Source organism: Typopeltis vanoorti, chromosome 2 (genome assembly GCF_054136105.1).
Source record: "Typopeltis vanoorti isolate ZY-2024b chromosome 2, IOZ_Tvanoo_1.0, whole genome shotgun sequence".
Taxonomy (NCBI): Eukaryota; Metazoa; Arthropoda; class Arachnida; order Uropygi; family Thelyphonidae; genus Typopeltis; species Typopeltis vanoorti.
Genome location: NC_143550.1, coordinates 133563007 through 133586011, shown reverse-complemented (window position 1 = coordinate 133586011; position 23005 = coordinate 133563007). Strand labels below are relative to the sequence as shown.

Here is a 23005-nt window from a genome sequence, read left to right as displayed (position 1 = left end):
TATTAAAATCACAACCATTCTTCTATAGGTATGCCAATTCAGATTTATAGATGATCTCTCTTAAAAGTCTGAATTAATTGCTATGACAACATTTTGGCAAACTCAAAAGCTGCCATTATTCAACATTAGATACACCTCTAAGAAGTATATTTCAACATCAGCAACACTGTACTTAATTTCAATTTTGTGTTTTTATTATTATTTTGTAACACCTCCAAAAAGTCCAAGGACTCATCAAGAGAAAGCACCTGCTCTATAATTCTCCATGTCCACCACAGTGTATTAACATTATGGAATACACCAACAAACAGAGCAAGTGATTTCTGGAAATATAAAATGTTCAGCATGTCTTCCATAAGCTCTACAGGTTATATCACTGATATCAAATGCTTTTCCAATTATTAAATTCAACCATGATTTCACAGCAGGTAAACTTTGGACATTCATGTTACACTTAATGATTTGCAAAGTCACAAAAAAAAAAAAAAAAAACGAAAACACCCATCACCAGGATAGTCGGAATGAATGAAGTGTCACTGATATCAATGAACATTCTTGAAATGTATCAGAATAATTAAGCCACGTGATATCAGGTCTTCCAAGTGTTGTTTGCTACTACAAGTGAGATATCTCTCTCTCTCTCATTTGGGATCCCTTATTTTCAATTTATTTTGTGGATTGCTAAAGTGCATCACCATTCCCTTCCTTAAAATAAAATAAAATAAAATAAAAACAGTGGAATCAAAAGGGAAAACATAAGCTCTTACTAATTGGCAGATTGTGAATACATGATTTTAAGCAGATTTCTGAATTTGTTAACAGCTATGCTGTTGTAAGCTTTCATTCTCTTTAATGTAGTGAGGAGGAGATTGCAACAGTGAAGAAGGCAGAATGGATGAAATAACTAAAGAATTGATTTGTGGAGACTAATGTGACAAAAAAAAAAAAAGTAACCCCACAGTGCTTTGTTACATATAAAAGCAATTAGAAACCAATTAAAACTACTAGTATGCAACGCTTCATATTATGGAGAAATAAAATACATTCAGTAAATATATTCTTCTGCAATGTCGCCTTATCTTCATCTTCCTAGGGTCTCTGTAGAGTTCAGTCAGTATACTAATGCATGCCCTTTAGTAGAAAAGACTTGGCTGAATCTCAGGACATAAAGAACTTTTATAATTGCTCTTTCAATTGAAGTTGAGTTATCCAGTATTATACAGAGGTGGCAAGGTTTTACCTTCCCGGAAACTCAGGTTTTTCATCCTGCAAAATAAGAAGAACAGAAGAACACATACTACTAACATACATAATACACTGGCCTCATAGCCTTAATTGCTTTAGCTGTAATCCCAAATGACATCAACAATAATGGCTCCAAAGCACAAGAGTAGTGATGTTGGCAATTCAGATATGCCACACATAAGCCATAAAGTGCTTCCTTTAAGTGAAAAGATGAAAGTTTTTGACTTCATAAGAAAAGAAAAAAATCATACGCTGGAGTTGCTAAGAATCCATTCATAACTTTTATTACAGTATATTGTTATAATTGTTCTATTTATTATTAGTTATTGTTGTTAATCTTTTACTGTGCCAATTTATAAATTAAATTTTATCATATGTATGTATAAGAGAAAACAGTATATATATATAGGATTTGGTATAATCAGTGATTTCAGGTATCCGCTGGGGGTCTTAGAACATACCTCCTGCATATAAGGGAGGACTACTGTTCACAACTCACTAGCTTGAATCAGCCAGAAATTCCTGTTACTAAGTTACTAAATATCCAATTCTGCCTAATATCAACAATAATTTGTTATGTGACATTGTATCAAATGCTTTAACAAAATTTGGAAAAATCACTATTCACCATATAATTATTACTATTATTACGGGCAACTCCAGGGAGTCATTAGACTCATCAAGGGAGGCCCCAAATCATATTCATCACAACTATCTGACATTAATACGTATCTATCATACCTCGCCTTAAACTCATTCACTGTCACAGCATCCACTACAGACTCAGGGAGCGCATTCCACTCATTCACTACTCTAAAAGTAAAGAACCCAGCTCTAACACCTTTACTAACCACACTTTTGCCCAGTTTCCATGGATGTCCCCTAGTCCTCCCACAACCAGCCCTGTTCTCAAAAATATCTTCTGAATTAATTTTATAGAAACCCTTCAGTAATTTGAATGTCTCAATCATATCTCCCCTCCTCCGCCTATCAACCAATTTTTGCAACCCACAAATCCTCAACCTGTTCTCATACGGTTCATTCCACAGACCTACTATCATCTTGGTCACTCGCCTCTGGATCCTCTCCACCTCCTCCCCATCAAGAAGAAACCTAGGTGACCAAATCTGAGCACAGTAGTCTAGATGGGGTCTTATCAAGGCTCGATAGAGAGGAACAATAACCTGCTTGTCTCTGCTTGTCAACGTATTCTTCAGCAACCAAGTGATTTGATGAGCTGTTTTGGTCACTTTTGCAATGTGTCCCCTAAATTTCAATTCCTTATCCACCAACACTCCTAAATCTCGTGCCTCATCAATTTCCTGGAGCAGGGTTCCACCAATGCAGTAAACTGCCGCCAATCTTTTCACCCCAAAATGCATAACCTTACATTTTGCCACATTAAACTGACATCCATTCTCCTTAGCCCAGACCTCCAATCTATCCAAATCATCCTGCAAAATTTTGACGTCATCTGCATTCACTATTGCCCTACCCAACTTCGCATCATCCGCAAACAAATGAACTGTTCCTCTCAGATCATTTCCTATATCATTTATGAACAAATTAAACAGCAGTGGTCCAAGAACAGATCCTTGTGGCACACCGCTAGTCACAGGCCGTCTTGTGGACTCTACTCCCAAGTAAACCACTCTCTGATATCTCTCCGTCAACCACCCTCCTATCCATCTCACCAACCCTATGTCCATTCCCATATGCTGCAATTTACTATTTAGAATTCCATGTGGAATCCTGTCAAAGGCCTTGGCAAGGTCCAGTAGAATCACCGTAAACCCATTACCCTTATCCAGTTCAGACGTCACTGTGTTATAATACGTGAGCAAGTTACTGAGGCATGACCTACCCTTCACAAAACCATGCTGTCCCCGATACACTATCCCATTTTTTTCTATCCAATCTTGTATTTTCCTCTTGACTATTTTCTCTAAGACCTTGACAATGATTCCTGATATGCTAATCGGTCGGTAATTTACAACAGCAGTCTTGGAACCACCTTTATGCAGTGGAACTATTTTCCCCTCTTTCCACCCGCTCGGGACTAACCCAGGCCCGAGACTCAAATTAAACAAAATGGTCAAGGGTACTGACAATTCTTTAGCTGCTTCTCGTACAACACGAGCTGGTATACCATCCAATCCCACAGATGTATTGACATTGAGGTTATGCAATAGACTACTCACCTCCACTTCATTAACCACAATTCCTGTATAATCTACTGGTTTATTCGTTTCTGCAATGTCACCACCTGGATGATATACTTTTGCAAAGTGCTCACTCAGTAACTCAACTATCTCAACTGATTCAGTTACCTCCCTACCATCGGCATTCTTTAAAATCAATCTGCCATGTACATTTTTCCTTTTACTTGCTACATATCTAAAAAACTGTTTAGGATTCTCTTTAGCCTGCATGGCCAATGTTCTTTCGTAATCCTTTTTTGCTTTTCTTACCACACTCGTCACCCTTCTGGCCTGCGCTTTATACCGTTCATGTGCCTGCCGGTCACCCTTCTCCTTAAATTCCCTCCATAGTTGTTTCTTTTTTTGCAACTCAAGCTTAATGGTGTTATTCATCCATTTAACCCCTACTTGATTTATTATTAGGACTCTAGGTATACAATCAGCCATTGCTTCATGCAAACACTTCTTAACTACCTCCCATGCACTATCAACTTCTAGTCCTTGCAGTTGTACATGCCATGGCACTGAACCAATCAAACTCCTAAGCTTGTCATACTTTCCCGCCCGATAATTCCACATGTACCCTGTCTTAATTGAAAATTCTACACCTTTAGCCACCTCCCAAGTTAAGACCCTATGATCACTCTCACCGATTGGTGGCAATGTGGTCATATTTGTTACAGCCAAATCCTCAGATGTAATTACTAGGTCAAGCACTCTCTGACCCCTAGTATTTTCCATTACATGCTGTCGCAGATAGTTATCCCTTAATAACCGCATAAAATCCAGTTCCTTCCTCCCGTGTGTCCTCTCCTCACTCCAATCAATGCGACCATAGTTGAAATCTCCCATAATCACCCTCCTTCCACCCATTTCTTCTATTTGCTTGTGCATACTGTCACCACCATCTTTTCCATCACCTGGTCTATAGCAGCACCCAATTGTATATTTAGTTCTGCTAGCCACAATCTCACACCAAATGGCCTCAAATGTGCTCTTTTCTCTATCCTGCAATTCAACTTCTATTCTCCTTGGCTGGAGCTCATCAGCTATCATCAACAATACTCCCCCCCCCCATTTTATTCTCTCTGTCATTCCTGAACACACTATACCCATCACATTCAATCCCACTAGTTATATCATCTACAGTCAGCCATGTTTCACTAATACCTATAACCTGTGGTCTGGAAGTGCCAACCATGGCCAAAAACTCTTCCTTCTTGTTCCTAATACTCCTAGTATTAGTGTACATGAATTTAAGACCCCCATTAGCCCCAACCCTACCTTGATGCCTTATATTAACTATCCCACTCTGATTTGTTGTCCTTATTTGCTCTGGCATATTATATTCATTCTTACATTCAACTGCCTCCATAAGGACTGTATCTCTACCCCCCTCCTAACAAATCTAGTTTCCCTGAATTTGCACATCCACTACATTCAGCAACACTTTCTCAAGTCTTCTTACACCGTAACCATTCAAATGCAAGCCATCCATCTTATATAGATCCTTTCGCCCATCAAACTCACTCCACACATCCACAAATTCCACACCACTCATCATACATAACCCACGCATAAAGTCATTTGCAATTATAGCCCTCCTTTTAAACATTTCACTGTCATACCGTGGCAAAAGACTAATCATTCTAACTCTCTCACTCTTTTCTTTTGCTACCTCAAACAATTCATTCAGGTCTTCTATCTTTTCCATTTTATCTCCTTTCAAATCATTCGTACCTGCCACAACAATCATTTCTTTCACCCTTTCCTTTTGCTCTCTAATAGAGGCAGTTACGTCCTTTATGGTCGCACCAGGTTGGTACGATTTTGTCAAATCCTCTACTAACACAATTCGTACTAACGAGTCTCCATACAGCACTCTATCCTTCATTTTGTTCATGTTCACATTCATACGTCTATTTTTCCTGTCATACCTTTTATTATTGGTTGGTTCATTCAGTCTACTTTTGTTCATGCACTCTAGCTGCTGTTTTGCTCTTTCTATCGCACTATTCAACAATGCAATCTCACTCAATGCATCTATCTCATCTTTTTTGTTCTCTGAGAAACCATTTATACTATCATTCACACTTTCTACATTCACACTCTCACAATTTTCATGTACAACCTTGCCGTTTCTTGTCATATCCCTATTTCCTTCATTTTGAAGGTTGACAAAAATATCACACTCACGATCCGAAATACACTTCAATTCAGCATTCTCCCTACATTTTCTACACACATTCAATCCTTTATCATCATCTAACCACACTCCGACCGCACTCCGCAAAGCGTACATTTCACAGCTAGTACACTGACTCATTTCTTTTATGCTACCGTTCTTTGATAACGATGGCGAACCTTCATTACTGGCTGCCATTTTCCTACGCACAGGTGCCATATTTATCTGTAACGTGTTTTGTCAAATTAAACGTTATAACACACCAAAAATAGACGCACTAAAATACGCAAGGCAAACAAAACAAAACTACACAATATTAAGTAATTTGTATCGATAACTGAAAATGATACTTATCTTATCTGGAGCTTGCACGAACACTACTCATTACGAATTCATCTAGCGGCGACTTCCGACATAGATTATGTTATAAAATACTTTAGTACACTAACCACATTAATAAAGCTCTAATAATATACCAAAATTAAACACTTAAGTCCATTAAATTGAATCCAAAACACCAATAAATCAACAAAAAACACAAATCTCTCAGGAGCTCTCCGATAGCACGACCGTTCACCAGCTAACCTCGACACTAATCATCTGCTCTGTCCAATACACCTATCATCCTATTATAAAATGCAACCAAGTTACTGAAGCAAGACCTCCTCTTAACAACTCTATTCTGCTCTCTCAAAAGACAGAATACCAGCCTGGATTGAAGAGAATGCAATCTTTAGCATGGTCACCACTGCACATGATACACAATGACCTATAATTTGAGAGAGCAATGACTTTGATCATCCTTTGTGCCATGGCACTGTTTTACCGCTCCTTCCACTTCTGAGTGTTTTTTAGAAGCCCTGTTTTTTAGAATATTCATGACACCTAGTTTTTGTGTTGATTGGTGGTAGGAGTTTATGTGTATATATTGGCCCGTATGTATCGTTTCCAGTAAACAGTGAAGGAAAGACTGCCAGAACGAAGACGTGTGACAGGTGTATCTAGAAACGGAAGTGTGTTCTGTTTTTCGATCTCAATTGTGAACTGTATGTGTTCTGTTGTTTGTTTAGGTGGCTAAGGAAAGTGTCTGGCAGCTATGGGGCCAGATCGTGAAAACATCGTCGACGTATCTAAGCCAGACTTTGGGTTTTAAAGAAGGATTTGTATAAAACTAATGGAATGTATCTAAATGGTTTTGAAGTTGGGTGTTTAGAGAGAGAGAGAGCTTTGTTCATCATGCATGGTGAAGTGCAAATTCAGGAAAACTTAAGCAATTAGGGAGGATGTAGATGAATATGTGTGAAAGCACCCATGAGGTGAGTGAGTGCGAGGCTTTCAAAACCAAAATAGGATAGTCAATTCAAAAAATAAATGTGGCTGGGATATTACAGTTTCTATATACTATTGCCAGAAGTATCAGGAACAAGGGATTCTGGCATTGCTTAGTGCAACCTAGCCAAAAGTTTGGCGAAACTTGGCTAACAGCAGATGATGTAGTTACAGAGAAAGAATGTGAAAGGTTTAGCATTTTCAGGAAAGATAGAGAAGATAGGAGGGAGGGGAAGTCTTCTTACACCTGTTACGGTGTAAGAAGACTTGAGAAAGTGTTGCTGAATGTAGTGGATGTGCAAATTCAGGGAAACTAGATTTGTTGGGGGGGGGGGGGGTAGAGATACAGTCCTTATGGAGGCAGTTGAATGTAAGAATGAATATAATATGCCAGAGCAAATAAGGACAACAAATCAGAGTGGGATAGTTAATATAAGGCATCAAGGTAGGGTTGGGGCTAATGGGGGTCTTAAATTCATGTACACTAATACTAGGAGTATTAGGAACAAGAAGGAAGAGTTTTTGGCCATGGTTGGCACTTCCAGACCACAGGTTATAGGTATTAGTGAAACATGGCTGACTGTAGATGATATAACTAGTGGGATTGAATGTGATGGGTATAGTGTGTTCAGGAATGACAGAGAGAATAAAATGGGGGGAGGAGTATTGTTGATGATAGCTGATGAGCTCCAGCCAAGGAGAATAGAAGTTGAATTGCAGGATAGAGAAAAGAGCACATTTGAGGCCATTTGGTGTGAGATTGTGGCTAGCAGAACTAAATATACAATTGGGTGCTGCTATAGACCAGGTGATGGAAAAGATGGTGGTGACAGTATGCACAAGCAAATAGAAGAAATGGGTGGAAGGAGGGTGATTATTATGGGAGATTTCAACTATGGTCGCATTGATTGGAGTGAGGAGAGGACACACGGGAGGAAGGAACTGGATTTTATGCGGTTATTAAGGGATAACTATCTGCGACAGCATGTAATGGAAAATACTAGGGGTCAGAGAGTGCTTGACCTAGTAATTACATCTGAGGATTTGGCTGTAACAAATATGACCACATTGCCACCAATCGGTGAGAGTGATCATAGGGTCTTAACTTGGGAGGTGGCTAAAGGTGTAGAATTTTCAATTAAGACAGGGTACATGTGGAATTATCGGGCGGGAAAGTATGACAAGCTTAGGAGTTTGATTGGTTCAGTGCCATGGCATGTACAACTGCAAGGACTAGAAGTTGATAGTGCATGGGAGGTAGTTAAGAAGAGCTTGCATGAAGCAATGGCTGATTGTATACCTAGAGTCCTAATAATAAATCAAGTAGGGGTTAAATGGATGAATAACACCATTAAGCTTGAGTTGCAAAAAAAGAAACAACTATGGAGGGAATTTAAGGAGAAGGGTGACCGGCAGGCACATGAACGGTATAAAGCGCAGGCCAGAAGGGTGACGAGTGTGGTAAGAAAAGCAAAAAAGGATTACGAAAGAACATTGGCCATGCAGGCTAAAGAGAATCCTAAACAGTTTTTTAGATATGTAGCAAGTAAAAGGAAAAATGTACATGGCAGATTGATTTTAAAGAATGCCGATGGTAGGGAGGTAACTGAATCAGTTGAGATAGTTGAGTTACTGAGTGAGCACTTTGCAAAAGTATATCATCCAGGTGGTGACATTGCAGAAACGAATAAACCAGTAGATTATACGGGAATTGTGGTTAATGAAGTGGAAGTGAGTAGTCTATTGCATAACCTCAATGTCAATACATCTGTGGGATTGGATGGTATACCAGCTCGTGTTGTACGAGAAGCAGCTAAAGAATTGTCAGTACCCTTGACCATTTTGTTTAATTTGAGTCTCGGGTCTGGGTTAGTCCCGAGCGAGTGGAAAGAGGGGAAAATAGTTCCACTGCATAAAGGTGGTTCCAAGACTGCTGTTGTAAATTACCGACCGATTAGCATATCAGGAATCATTGTCAAGGTCTTAGAGAAAATAGTCAAGAGGAAAATACAAGATTGGATAGAAAAAAATGGGATAGTGTATCGGGGACAGCATGGTTTTGTGAAGGGTAGGTCATGCCTCAGTAACTTGCTCATGTATTATAACACAGTGACGGCTGAACTGGATAAGGGTAATGGGTTTACGGTGATTCTACTGGACCTTGCCAAGGCCTTTGACAGGATTCCACATGGAATTCTAATCAGTAAATTGCAGCATATGGGAATGGACATAGGGTTGGTGAGATGGATAGGAGGGTGGTTGACGGAGAGATATCAGAGAGTGGTTTACTCAGGAGTAGAGTCCACAAGACGGCCTGTGACTAGCGGTGTGCCACAAGGATCTGTTCTTGGACCACTGCTGTTTAATTTGTTCATAAATGATATAGGAAATGATCTGAGAGGAACAGTTCATTTGTTTGTGGATGATGCGAAGTTGTGTAGGGCAATAGTGAATGCAGATGACGTCAAAATTTTGCAGGATGATTTGGATAGATTGGAGGTCTGGGCTAAGGAGAATGGATGTCAGTTTAATGTGGCAAAATGTAAGGTTATGCATTTTGGGGTGAAAAGATTGGCGGCAGTTTACTGCATTGGTGGAACCCTGCTCCAGGAAATTGATGAGGCACGAGATTTAGGAGTGTTGGTGGATAGGGAATTGAAATTTAGGGGACACATTGCAAAAGTGACCAAAACAGCTCATCAAATCACTTGGTTGCTGAAGAATACGTTGACAAGCAGAGACAAGCAGGTTATTGTTCCTCTCTATCGAGCCTTGATAAGACCCCATCTAGACTACTGTGCTCAGATTTGGTCACCTAGGTTTCTTCTTGATGGGGAGGAGGTGGAGAAGATCCAGAGGCGAGTGACCAAGATGATAGCAGGTCTGTGGAATGAACCGTATGAGAACAGGTTGAGGATTTGTGGGTTGCAAAAATTGGTTGATAGGCAGAGGAGGGGAGATATGATTGAGACATTCAAATTACTGAAGGGTTTCTATAAAATTAATTCAGAAGATATTTTTGAGAACAGGGCTGGTTGTGGGAGGACTAGGGGACATCAATGGAAACTGGGCAAAAGTGTGGTTAGTAAAGGTGTTAGAGCTGGGTTCTTTACTTTTAGAGTAGTGAATGAGTGGAATGCGCTCCCTGAGTCTGTAGTGGATGCTGTGACAGTGAATGAGTTTAAGGCGAGGTATGATAGATACTGTATGAATGTCAAATAGTTGTGATGAATATGATTTGGGGCCTCCCTCGATGAGTCTAATGACTCCCTGGAGTTGCCCGTAATAATAATAATAATAATAATAATAATAATAGGAGGAAGGGGAAGGTACTGCTGATAGCAGCTGAACTGCAGCCAAAAAAAAAAGAATAGTAGATAGGTGGAAGGGTGGCTGTTCATTTGAAGCAGTGTGATGTTAGATCAAGGCCAATAACACAAATACATGGTGGGTTCCTGCTATATGCCAGGAGGTTCCAGGGATGACAAAAGACATGCATCAGCAAATTAGTACAATGAGTGTAGTACAAATGATAAAGAGTACAAATGATTATTATGGAGGGCTTCAACTATGGAAATATAGATTGGAATGAAGTGAGATCACATGGTATTTATACATCTATTGAGAGATAACTACTTGAGGAAGAATGTGATAGTGGAGGGCTTGAGGTGCAAGAGTACTGGACCTGGTCATAGGATCAGTACAGCTATCCATAACTAAGGTGGTCACATTGCCTCCGATTGGGGAAAGTGACCACATCGTCTTGACTTGGAAGATCGTAAAAAATGAGGAATATTCTGTTAAGAAGGGGTATATGTGGAATTACAAGGCAACTGATTACGACAAGCTTAGAAGGAAGCTCAAAGCTGTGCCATGGCATAAAAACCCCTGCAAGGGAGAATGTTAGTGGTGCACAGGATAGGAGCATCTAAAAGAAGCTATATTGAACTGTATACCTAAGATAAGAAGCATTAATCAGGTAGGAGTTAGATGGGTGAGTAGTATCATTAAGAAAAAGCTTCAGAAAAAGAAAATTCTGTTGAGATTATATAAGGAGAAAGGCGATCACCACAAGTGTCAGGCAAGAATGGTGACCAGTATGGTAAGAAGGCAAAATCAGATTACAAGAAGAAACTAGTCGAGCAAGCCAAGGGAAAGAGTTCTTTGGCTATGTGACAAGTTAGAGGAAGAATGAGTGCTGAAGGTCATGAGGTGACAGAAGCAGATGAAATAGTTGAGTTACTGAGCGACCACTTTACAAGGGTATATCATATAAGCGAGGTTAATGCTGTGACATATGTGACAGAGACTTATGTGGGAAAAGAGGTGGATCAACTGGAGGTTATTTGGATATTACAGAATCTCAATGTGAATACTGCTGTGGAATTCCCTTTCATATTTTCTCACATTCTGAGAGAATGTGCAAGGGAACTGGCAATGCCTCTTATGGTATTGCCAGGTACTCCAGGAAATATATGAAACTAGATTTAGGGGTGGTGGTGGTAGACAGAGAGCTGAAGTTTAGAAGATATATTGTTAAGGTTGTTAAAGTAGCTCAAAAGATTACTTGGCTACTGAAGAACACTAAAAAGTAGAAATAAGGAAGCTGTAATTCTTCTTTACTCTGTTAATTCCTCTTCTGAGAAATCTTTATTATGAACAAGAAGCTACTGTCTGAACAGATCTTGGAGAAAGTGAATATTCCACAACAGGTAAAGGGATGTGACAGGGATGCACTTTATCTCCATACTTGTTTATGCACAGCGAATACATTTTAAGAATGGCAGGGCTGGAGGAGTCTTCAGTTGGAATTAAAATTGGTGGAAGAAATATTAATAATTTGAGGCATGCAGGTGATACCATCTTGCTAGCAAAATGCAAAGAAGATTTGGAGGAACTTATTATGAAAGTTAAAGAAGAAAGTGCTAAATATGGCCTTAAACTTAACCTCAAAAAGACAAAAGTTATGGCAACATGTGAACTTCGTGATTTTGAAGTAGATGGGGAGAAAATGGAAGTAGTTAACAATTTTCTGCTCCTAGGATCCTGAATTGATAAAGATGGGTATTGTACTGAAGAAGTTAGAAGAAGATTATTACTCGGAAAGAAAGCAATGACAAATTTAAGCAAGATCTTCAAAGATACAGATATTAGCCTTGTAACAAAAATCAGAATCATGAAAGCAATGGTATTCCCTGTGATATTGTATGAATGTGAAAGTTGGACCCTGAGAAAAAGTGAAAGAAGGAAGATAGATGCATTTGAATTATGGGTTTGGAGATAATTACCAAGAATACCATGGACTGCAAAGCAAACCAATAAATCAGTGATAGACAGAATAAAGCCAGATTGCTCCCTTGAAGCTATGATCATCGAGCAAAAATTGTCATACTTTGGACATGTTATATGAGCAGATGACAGTCTGGAGAAGATGATGATGATGATGCTTGCTCAAGTTGATGGAAGTAGGAGAAGAGGAAGACCAAGAATTAGATGGGTGGATGGAGTTAAAGAAGCAACTGGAAATTCTGAAAGATATGGCCAGGGACAGATCTGAATGGAGAGTGTATGTTCATAGACTCACCAGAGTCGAAAACGACTCGATGGAACACAACAACAACAATTCCTCTTTATAAGGCCTTGATATGTCCACATCTGGATTATTGTGCTCAGGTCTAGTCTCCAGGGTTTCTTGATGATGATGAAGATGTGGTGGAGAGGATTCAGAGGCAAGCAACCAAGTTAGTGAGTGGTCTGTGGAACGTTCCCTATGAGGATAGGAGTTGGCCAATAGGCAAAAAAAGAGGGGATATGATAGAAACATTTAAGTTACTTAAAGAGTTTTATAGGACTGATGCAGGGGAAATGTTTCAGCATTTAGATAGAGCAAGGGGCAGAACAAGAAATCAACCATGGATGTTGAGTAAAGGTGTGGCTAGTAGGGATATGAGGCCTAGATTTTTCACTTGGAGTGTTGTGAATGAATGAAATGGCTTACCAGAGTCAGTTGTTAGCACTCTGTCTGTTAATGGGTTCAAGGAGAAGTATAATAGATTGTGGATAAAATGAGTCTCACACGATGACTTTTTAGACTTCATGGAGATGCCCAAACAATAACAATAATTTATTTTTACTCAAAATTTTTAGCTGTTCTTAAACTGCTAAAAAGTTTAACACTACAAATTAAACAACATTTGTCTTTTATCAGAACAAAAAAATAATCATGCTCACATTCTTCAAAATAATGTTTTTTGTGTGTGTGTGTTGTCCACGATGTAAAAAACAAAAAGTAATTACTTTAAGAAAATATAAATTTATTCACATTACCAATATACACTGTGCTTTTCTAACAGGATAATGGAAAAAACAAGTTACTGTGTGTTCGTGTTGCCAATATGAATGCTACTAATCACCACATGTGCACCTTGTCTTTTTTATAAATATTAAATAGTGGGTTGTATACAACAGATATCATATTATATAGGTACGTGAGTTGTGAATCCATTAGGTGGAATCGTTCAAGCAAAATTATTTCTAAGGATGGATAGACTTCAGGTGAATGTTATTAAAATGTGAATGGCAGCTTTCATTCAATTCTACCACACAGAATTGATGTCTGAAGAGGAATATATGAATATATTCTTAACGAACGCCTAAAAATCTTTTCATAATCATCAATGCTCTATAACATTTTAACTTAATAGCATAATTTCACTGTTTCAAGTAAATTTTGAAACAATCAAAAAAAAAAAAAAATATGCTATGAAATACTGATAATCATACTAATTTAGTTTAATCCTTTATCTAAGTGTGAGCAAACAAAGTTTGCACCTGAAAGTATCTTCAGGACTGAGGTAAGGTAGTAGTACACGGACAACTCGTAGCAAAGGTGGACCAAGCTAACATCACTCCTATCTCAGTATCTCCCATAATGCAAAACATATCTCCTTGCGGATATGTATAATGATATGAGATGTGTTTTGCATTATGGGAGATACTGAGATAAAAGTGATGTTAGCATGGTCCACCTTTGCTACGGTTACCCAATGTTGTACTACCTTACCCCAATCCTGAAGATATTTTCAGGTACAAACTTTGTTTGTTCACACTTGAATAAAGGATTAAACTAAATTTATTATAGCCTAACCAAGTGAAAAATAAACTTTCACCATCTTTTTCTAAATCCAGAGTAATTTAATAAAAAGGTGGCACACCTTTTCGCAACTCCTATAGGTAAAGATGACCTCACCATTGCTTCTGTCTGGTATCTCCACTTCTGGGCCTGGCTCCCACTGAAGAGACCTCAATATAGGTCGAAACTAGTCTGGGTAGTGGCCCTTCCCTTAATGCATAACATTATACAAATCTGCAAGGAGATGTGTTTTGCATTATGGGAGATACTGAGATAGGAGTGATGTTAGCTTGGTCCACTTTTGGAATGAGTTGCCTGGTGTTGTACTACCTTACCCCAGTCCTGAAGATACTTTCAGGCAGAAACTTTGTTTGCTCACACTTGGATAAAGGATTAAACTAAATTTATTATAGTCTAAGTGAAAAATACTTTCAACTGATAATCATATTTTTTTTCATATGTTTTGTAGATGCATCTCTTTACACATCCTGTTTGTCTTCATGTTCCCATTTATTTCTCCATAGTTGGACTTCAATTTTTAAGATACAAAAGAAAAGCAGTAAATGGTATGAAGGTCAGCATTAAAAAGACAAAGACAATGAAAACAGGCAGAAACATTGAAAATATCAACTGCATTGTAAATGGAGAACTCATAGAACAAGTAAAACATTTCAGCTACTTAGGCACGATTTTTAGTGAAGATGGTAAATTAAATATGGAAATAGACAACAGAATCAACAAAGCTGATATGGTAGGAAGTCAATTGAATAAATTCATATCGAATAAGAGAGAAATTAGTCAGAATACTAAATTAGCTGTATACAAGACAGTGTTCAAACCAATTTTAACTTATGGATTTGAGAGCTGGGTCAGAAGTAAAACACTTGACCAAAGACTAGAGACCGCAGATATGAGAGTCCTAAGAAAGATTAGAGGCATGAACAAATGGCATCAATGGCAATATCATATTAAAAACGAGGGTATTAAGAAAAAACTTGACATTGTCAGTATCCAGGAATGTGTTAACAGAGCTAATCTCAGGTGGTATGGTCACTTATATAGAATGGGCGAGGAAAGATTAGCAAAACAAGTGTTCTCTGCCAGGTTGGCAGGAAAACGACCCAGAGGAAGACCAAGGTATAGGTGGTTTGATACGGTACAAAGTGCCTTAGACGATAGAAATATAAGATCTGGTAATGTTGGAGTCTTGACAAGTAACAGATTGATTTGGAGGAAACTTGTGGATAGGAAGTTAGTAATGATGTAAATTTTTCATGTGGTACTATCATATCCTGTACACCCCTTGAGGGTACATGTCAGGAATATGATGATGATGAAAGAAAAGCAGTTCCAAAAAAAAAAGGCAGAGAAAAAAATTATGATTTTTTTTTCCTTCACTGAAATTTAATTTTTGGTTTATTTATTAATACGTGTAAATTTTTATGAAGTTCTAAAACATTCACAAACGTTTTGTTAATGTTATATTGCTTTTGAACTTAGTGAATGTATTTCTTCACACTAACACAAAATACAATCATAACTGATTTATGTTAAAATTTATTATTATTTATTGAATAAACTACAATGTTAATCTAACAATAATGTAAGATGATAATCTCTGATTATTCTTAGTGCAAATAGTAAGATTATCAATTACTGATTATCATTATAATAATAATCTAAGAAACAATTCAAAATACTAGTATCTCAACTGTTATGATCATGCATAATGTTTAAAAATAATGGATAATTTAATCTTACCCACACATCTGCCATCACGATTCAGTTTATGTCCAGCTTTACAACTACATCGCGCAACAGGGTTTCCAGATTTGTAGAAAGGAATGCATATGTGTTCACAGTTTCCATTATTAACTTGGCAGGGATGTTTCACTATTAACAAACATAATTTTTTTTAAGAATTATAGTAGAATAACACTTTCCACAGTAATGCTGTAAAGGGAGCATAACTAACTTTTGTAATTATTGTTCACATCATGGGGAAAGGGGAGGGGAGTACTCTACTACACATATCTCACTGTCTCCCCTACTACTTAATTCTCCAAGTACACACAACCAACAACAGCATTTTCTGTCTGTAAACTGGGTGTGTGTGTTCTCATGGACAATTTGCCCGTATACAGATGAAAAACCTTAGTTTCCAGGGTGAACTGATATTATATGAAAAAGGGAAGCATTTATTTGGGAAGTGTCGAAGGATGTATAAACTGAACTTCTGTATATCTGCCATGAGAGTGAAGGGAATATGCTAATATTCCCTTCACTTCATCTAATACCAACAACCAACATTCTAATACCAACAACCACTTTGAACGCTTCAATTACCTTTCCTTATATGTTGATTTTCTTCAATCCAACTTTCCTAAGAGTGAAGTTATCTTCCTGGGAGAAGTTATCTTCAACATTCACAATACCAGCTTGCTGCCCTCTTCCAAATGCACAGATCAAGCAGGTAGAGAAGCTGAGACGTTTGCAATCCCAAACGATCTCTTCCCCCATGGAGCAAACATATACATAGCCATTCACATCCATGCATTGTATGGCATTAGAGAAACCCAAGTGGGATGATCTTTGAAACTTCTATGCTTCATTTCCTGTCAGATTACTGTTTCTAGCCATCTAAGTCAAACCTATGAGTGGGAGCTGGAAAGTTCATATAAACACCTAGAACAAAAATGATATTAAAGCAAATGATATAACCACAAGAAAGAATATATCTTAAAACCCTTTAACCCCATTTCATGGGGAAGGTTAAAGGGTTTTAAGATATGTTCTTTCTTATGGTTATATCAGTTGCTTTAATATTTTTGTTCAAGGTGTTTATATGAATTTTTCAGCCTCCACCCCTCGTATAAACCAAAATAATTCTCATCAGCATGAAAACATTTATTCCTTGCTCCACCCGAAATTCTCATCCCCTATCTAAGCCTTGGTTATTCCCCACAGGTGTGCCAAGACTGTATGAAAGAGATGGGCATACAGCAACTAGCTTGCATCCCAAACTTCATCTTCCTATACTGCTTACTCCAAAGTCCAGAATAGATCAAAGAAAATTATCATCACATTGAAAACTGATTTTGAAAGAGCCAAAAAGCAGGAAACTTGCATCCTGGCCAAATGGCAGCTATGTCTTCTGGGCTCTAGCCAAAGCTGCTGGCCATAACCTCTGCCTAACACTACTCTTATCTCTATTACACACAGATGGTGTAATATGTATCATTTACTGTAGGTGATGATACTATGTATCATCACCTACAGTAAAGTCAACCTCCTGGTTGCTACTTCTATAATTCTTGATTAGCTGATCATGGTAAATGTTCCTCAACCATTCTAAACCACAATGAATGTCACATTTGACCTTTTGCCAGAAACAGATCAGAAAAATTCTGCTAAAATTAGATGCCAAAAGGTCTCCTGGACCTGGTGGCATTGCTCCAATTGTTCTAAAGGTCTATGCTCCAGTGTTGACTCCCACTGTATGCCTCCTACTTACACTTGCTTATTCCACTAGTGTCTATCCTGCAGTCTGGAAACTAATCCACATATGACCTATTCCTAAGAAGGGTGACAAATCTTTACCTTCAAACTACTGTCCAATTTCTCTCACCCTTAATTCTTTCTAAAGAAATGGCAAAAACTATCAACACCCAACTCTTATGTTACCTTGAAGACTTCCCATCTAATAAATGATTCCATCACTGTCAATCAACAAGCGAGCTACTAACCCATCTCTGAACAAAAAAAACATGGAAAGAGTTGGCAAATCTCAAGTGGATGCCCTTGACTCCAAGGATTTTGACACAGAGGTCTATTAAGCAAATCCCCATCATTCAGTCTGCATCCTGACTTCTGCAACTGGGCAGTCAGCTTCCTGACTGGATGTTCACTATGATTGATGGTGGATGGCTTTTTATCTTCTATCTATACAATTAATGATGAGGTCACACAAGGCTCTGTTCCTTTGCCCACTCTTCCTTCTATATATATAAACAATCTACTCCAGTGACTGCCAATTCAGTACATAGTTATGTTGATAACAGCATGTTGCACTACTTTTCGTTTGACAAACCTTGCAAAGAACAAATCACCAAAACCTGCAGGTCTCTAACCTCAATTACTTTAAATTCTGATCTTCAAAGCATTCATCAATGGGGTATTGGATAACATTGTAAACTTTAATGCTAGCAAAACACAGCTCTGCATTATTTCTCACAAAAAAGAATCCTGCTTTTGTAATCGTACCCTTTACAATACTCAAATCTCTATTCTAGATGAGATTACATTTTTTTTTTTTTTTTGGAATAACTCTAACCTCAAATCTCTCTTGGCACAGACATATCACAAATACTTCCCCCCTATGCATCCAAAATTAGGTTTTATCTTTCATTCAAGGCCTTAACTGCAAACAGCTAACTATATACAAATCACAAATCTGCCAGACCACTGAATACTGTTCTCACATCTGGGCGGTGCTCCTAAGAAGTCCCAATAAATACTTAACTGTATACAGAAAAGAGCAGTTAGATTGACCACTAATATGCTCCACTCACTTTCACACAGGTGTTCAGTTTCTTCAGCCTGCATCTTCTGTAAATACTTCTATGGTTGCTGTTCATACAATTGGCATCAGAATTCTCCCATTCCCTTGCAAATCCATCTGAATGCTTACAAGAACTAAACAAGACACCCTCACTGTTCACCTCCAAACCCACAGAATAATTTTCTCCTCATCTTCATTCATCTGTTTCCCTGCAGCCCTCTGGAATAGTCTCCCACCACGTGTTTCCCAATGCACACAATCCAAAGCTTTGCTAGTCATATGTGAAAAAGTTCCTTACTGCCAATCTGCAGTACTAGTGTACTATAGATTGACCAACCTCTCGTAGGTAGGTTTCCCATAAAAACTGTCAAAATGTTGCTTTCTTCAGTCAGAAAATAAGGAAACGTAAACTAGATTAATGTCAAAGCAATGTGATCAGAGACACCTGGTTATTATGTTTTACAGAAAAAAAATATTTTTTTTTTTTAATCAAATTTTTGAAAATGCAAGAAAATGCATGAAATTCCTGCTATGCACCCTCAGGGGATATACAGGATATTATGATAGAAAAAGTTACATCATTACCAACTTTCAACCAACAATTTCCTTCCAAACCAAGCTATTATCTGTCAAGACTTCAACATTATCCGATCTTATATTTCTGTCTTCTAAGGTACTTTTTACTATATCAAATCTACCTAGATCTGGGTTATTTTCTTGCCAACCAAACAAAGAACACTTGTTCTTTGCCTGGTTGGCAAACTTACATGGCTTAAGCTATATCTTACATGGCTTAAAAGAACTTACATGGTAAGTTCTTTCCTCATATCCTCATTTTTAATATGGTACTCACTGATGCTATCTTTTAAGTTTCCTAATCTGTCTCGAATTCTCACAGCTTTGGTCTCCAGTCTTTGATCATTTATTCAGCTGACTCCCATTCTTACCAGCTTTGCTAATTCTGTTGTTTATTTCCATATTTAGTTTGCCATATATATACTAAAAATTGTCTCCATTCAGAACAGTAAATATTTTCAATGTTTCTGCATACTTTCATTGTCTTTGTATCACTGATTTTCATATCAAATTCATTACCATAGTTATTTAATTTAGTCAAGAAACCCTACAAACTTATACTGGATTTATTTAGAGCAGCGCTTCCCAAACTGTGGGTCATGGCCCAATTGGGGCCGTAGGTTTTGTTGGGGGGGGCATGAATTAATGAAAACAAATTTAAAATGTTTTAAGACTAAGTAGGTTTTTTTCATCTTAAAAGAAACATATTTGATTTTTATTATTTATTATTTCTTTTTTGTTATTTTTTATATTTTAACGGAAAAAACCATACATTGGTGTGGGCTCACAAATTTTGCTTCCTGCGTATTTCGGCGCTTAACAAATATTAGTAAATATATGCTTATTCATATAAGTTTCATTTAAGCAGAAATCGAAGAATTGCAATTTCAAAAATTTCACCTGATATTGACTTTTTGGGTAGCAGTATTGAAACACATCCATCACATTAAATTATTAAACTTCTTTTAAGTTTTTAATTCTTTCTTTATTACTAATCATTTTACAATTCATGTGCTTGTAGTGTAAACATACAATAACAATATATCTATCTACATAAAAATATGAGATATGTGCCATGTCAAATGTGTATGTAAGATGTTAAAAATGTAATATTTGCATTTGATTTTTGCAATATTCACGGTGTATGTTTTGAATTGAATATAAATATAACAAATATTATAATAATAATATATGTCTATATTACGATTTTTTTTGAGGGGGGGACGTAAAATATTTTAATTTTTCCAAAGGGGGCCCTGAAGTTTGGGAAGCACAGATTTAAAGGTATAATATCATCTGCATAAAGTAAAGAGCTGAGATTAACATCACCAATTTTGATATCAGATTCACTCCCACTTTCCTTTATAATGAATAACAGTGGAGATAATGTGCACACCTGATCTAACATCAAATCCTCTTCCTGTACCTCCTTCAAATTCTAACTGCTGACTTGCAGCTCAAATAGACTATGTATTGCTCAATATAATGTTGAACAATACAATTCCGTGTTATTATTATTACCATCAACACCCAAACACCATGGAGTCTGAGACTCATCATGGGAGGTACTCACTATTGCATACAATGCTCATCCAACTGGGTCTTAAACTGATTCAATGTGTCCACATCCATAACACATTCAGGCAATGCATTACACTCACCAACCACCCTCCGTGCAAAGACCTGCTTCTCACTCCTTTGCTCACACCCTCCTTATACAGTTTCCAGCAATGGCCTCTTGTTCTATTGCAATTGTATGAAAATTCTCTTCTATGTCTACCTGATAACAACCCCTCACCAGTTTATATGTCTCAATCATATACCCCTCTTCCTCCTATTCACGAGGCTCTGCAACTTACATTCTCTCAATCTGTCCTCATACTCCACATTAAAAAGACCACTGAGTATACCTACCTTTGTGAATCTTCTCTGTACCCTTTCCAACATATCCTCGTCACCATGAAAAACCAGGCGACCAAATCTGTGCACAATAATCCATATAAGGCCTGATCAAGACCTTATACAATGGGATCATAACCTCTCTATTTCTGAATGTCAGGGTTCTTCTCCACATCATTGCCATTATTCGATGTGATGTCTTCACAACTTGTGCAATATGGCCCCTGAATTTCAGGTCCTTGTCCACCATCACTCCTAGATCTCTCATCTCCTCTACTTCTGTTAAAGTTTCCCCACCAAGTGTATACTTGGCATCCCATCGTTGCTTACCAAATCTCAAAACCTTACACTTGGCAACATTGAACTGACAGTTCCACTTACCTGTCCATTCATGCAATCTATTCAAGTCCTCTTGTAAGGCATTAACATCAGCTTGACTGTGCATTGCTCTCCCCAATTTTGCATCATCTACAAACAGCTGGATATCACTAGTTAAACCCAACCCAATATCATTAACATACAAATTGAACAACAATGGCGCCAAAACTGACCCCTTATATTCCAATGACTTCTCAACTATTTGTCTTAAAGTGAAAATCTGATCCCAAGAATCTCCATTTGGGCAATTCAGCTTGTTCTTTGCCAAGCTTTCTCTCCAAAATTTTTCTTAACAGTTTCTGAAGTAAACTTGTAAAAATCATATCAGGAATATTCAACAGGGAAATTTCACTGCAATTCTCACATTCAGTTTTATTTCTCTTTTTATAAATGGATACTATAAGAGCTCTTTTCTAATCATCCAGAATTCAGTCCACTGACCAGGTTTTCTGAATTGTGCAGCATAGCCACTGTAAAACATTTATATCCCCATATATATATATCCCCATATATATATATATATATATATATATATATATAAAACTATTTCTGGACAAATATCATTTATTCCAGCTGCCTTTCTACATTGCAGGTTTTTGATGGCTTTTTCTACTTCAAGTAAGGATGTGTATTCCTGCTGAGTGTTTATAACTACTGTGCTGCCACTGCTTGTTTCATTTAGCAATCTTTCAGGGATAATTATTCCAGACATTTAGAATATATATCTTCAGTTTTCATGTCACCTTTATCATATCTAATTCTTTTTACAGTACTCTTTCCTCTATTTCTCTATTTCTAAGCTTTTTCAATAGCCTCCAGAATATTCTGCCACCTTCCTGATATTGATTTTCTACATTCTTACCAAAGTCTTACCATGAATTTTGTTTAGCTAATTTTGCACAGTTTTTCTCTGTATTCTCTAGGAGTCTAGGCTGACTCGCTTGTCAGGACCTTTTGGTATTCTTTTTTCTTTTACTTGACTGCCTCTTTAACCTCCTGAGTCCACCATAAGGTTCTAATTTTTTTTATCATTGCAGACAAACTCACCATATGCCTCTTTGGTTGATCAATGTTTTCTTCAGCATTTGCCACTGAATCCTGGTTTGTTTCTTGTTTTCAAACTCCTTTATTTCTTCTTGAATAATGTTTTGCATATTTGAGTCTACAGTTCACCTCCAAAAGCTACTCAACTTTTATTCATTGAAAAACTTTCTTACACACTCTTCATTTCAACATGAAATCCAATTTCAAGTTGAAGTATCAACAATAATAGTTTATGATACTTTTCTTATTTTTTGCATCCTTTCTCCATGTGAATTTGTGCACATTTTAATGTTGAAACATAAAATAATGTACTTACCATTATTATTAGCTTTGCTCTTTTCTCTAAATTTTCCTCAAATATTTCTATATGTCTAGTAATCATTTCCTACTCTGCTGTTCAAATCTCCAACAAGGACCAACTTTTCCTTTTTCATTGTGTCAGCTGCCTTTTCTAA

The 23005-nt window shown here is 37.4% G+C and overlaps 1 protein-coding gene across 1 annotated transcript in view; it reads right to left on the bottom strand.

The window, feature by feature from the left end:
* LRP1 (LDL receptor protein 1) overlaps nt 1-23005 on the bottom strand; it is a 1646373-nt gene that overhangs the window by 1464169 nt on the left and 159199 nt on the right. Inside the window, exon 11 of the mRNA XM_090402369.1 lies at nt 15854-15985. Coding sequence (XP_090258495.1) covers nt 15854-15985 — 132 coding nt within the window. The remainder of the gene's footprint in view (nt 1-15853; nt 15986-23005) is intronic.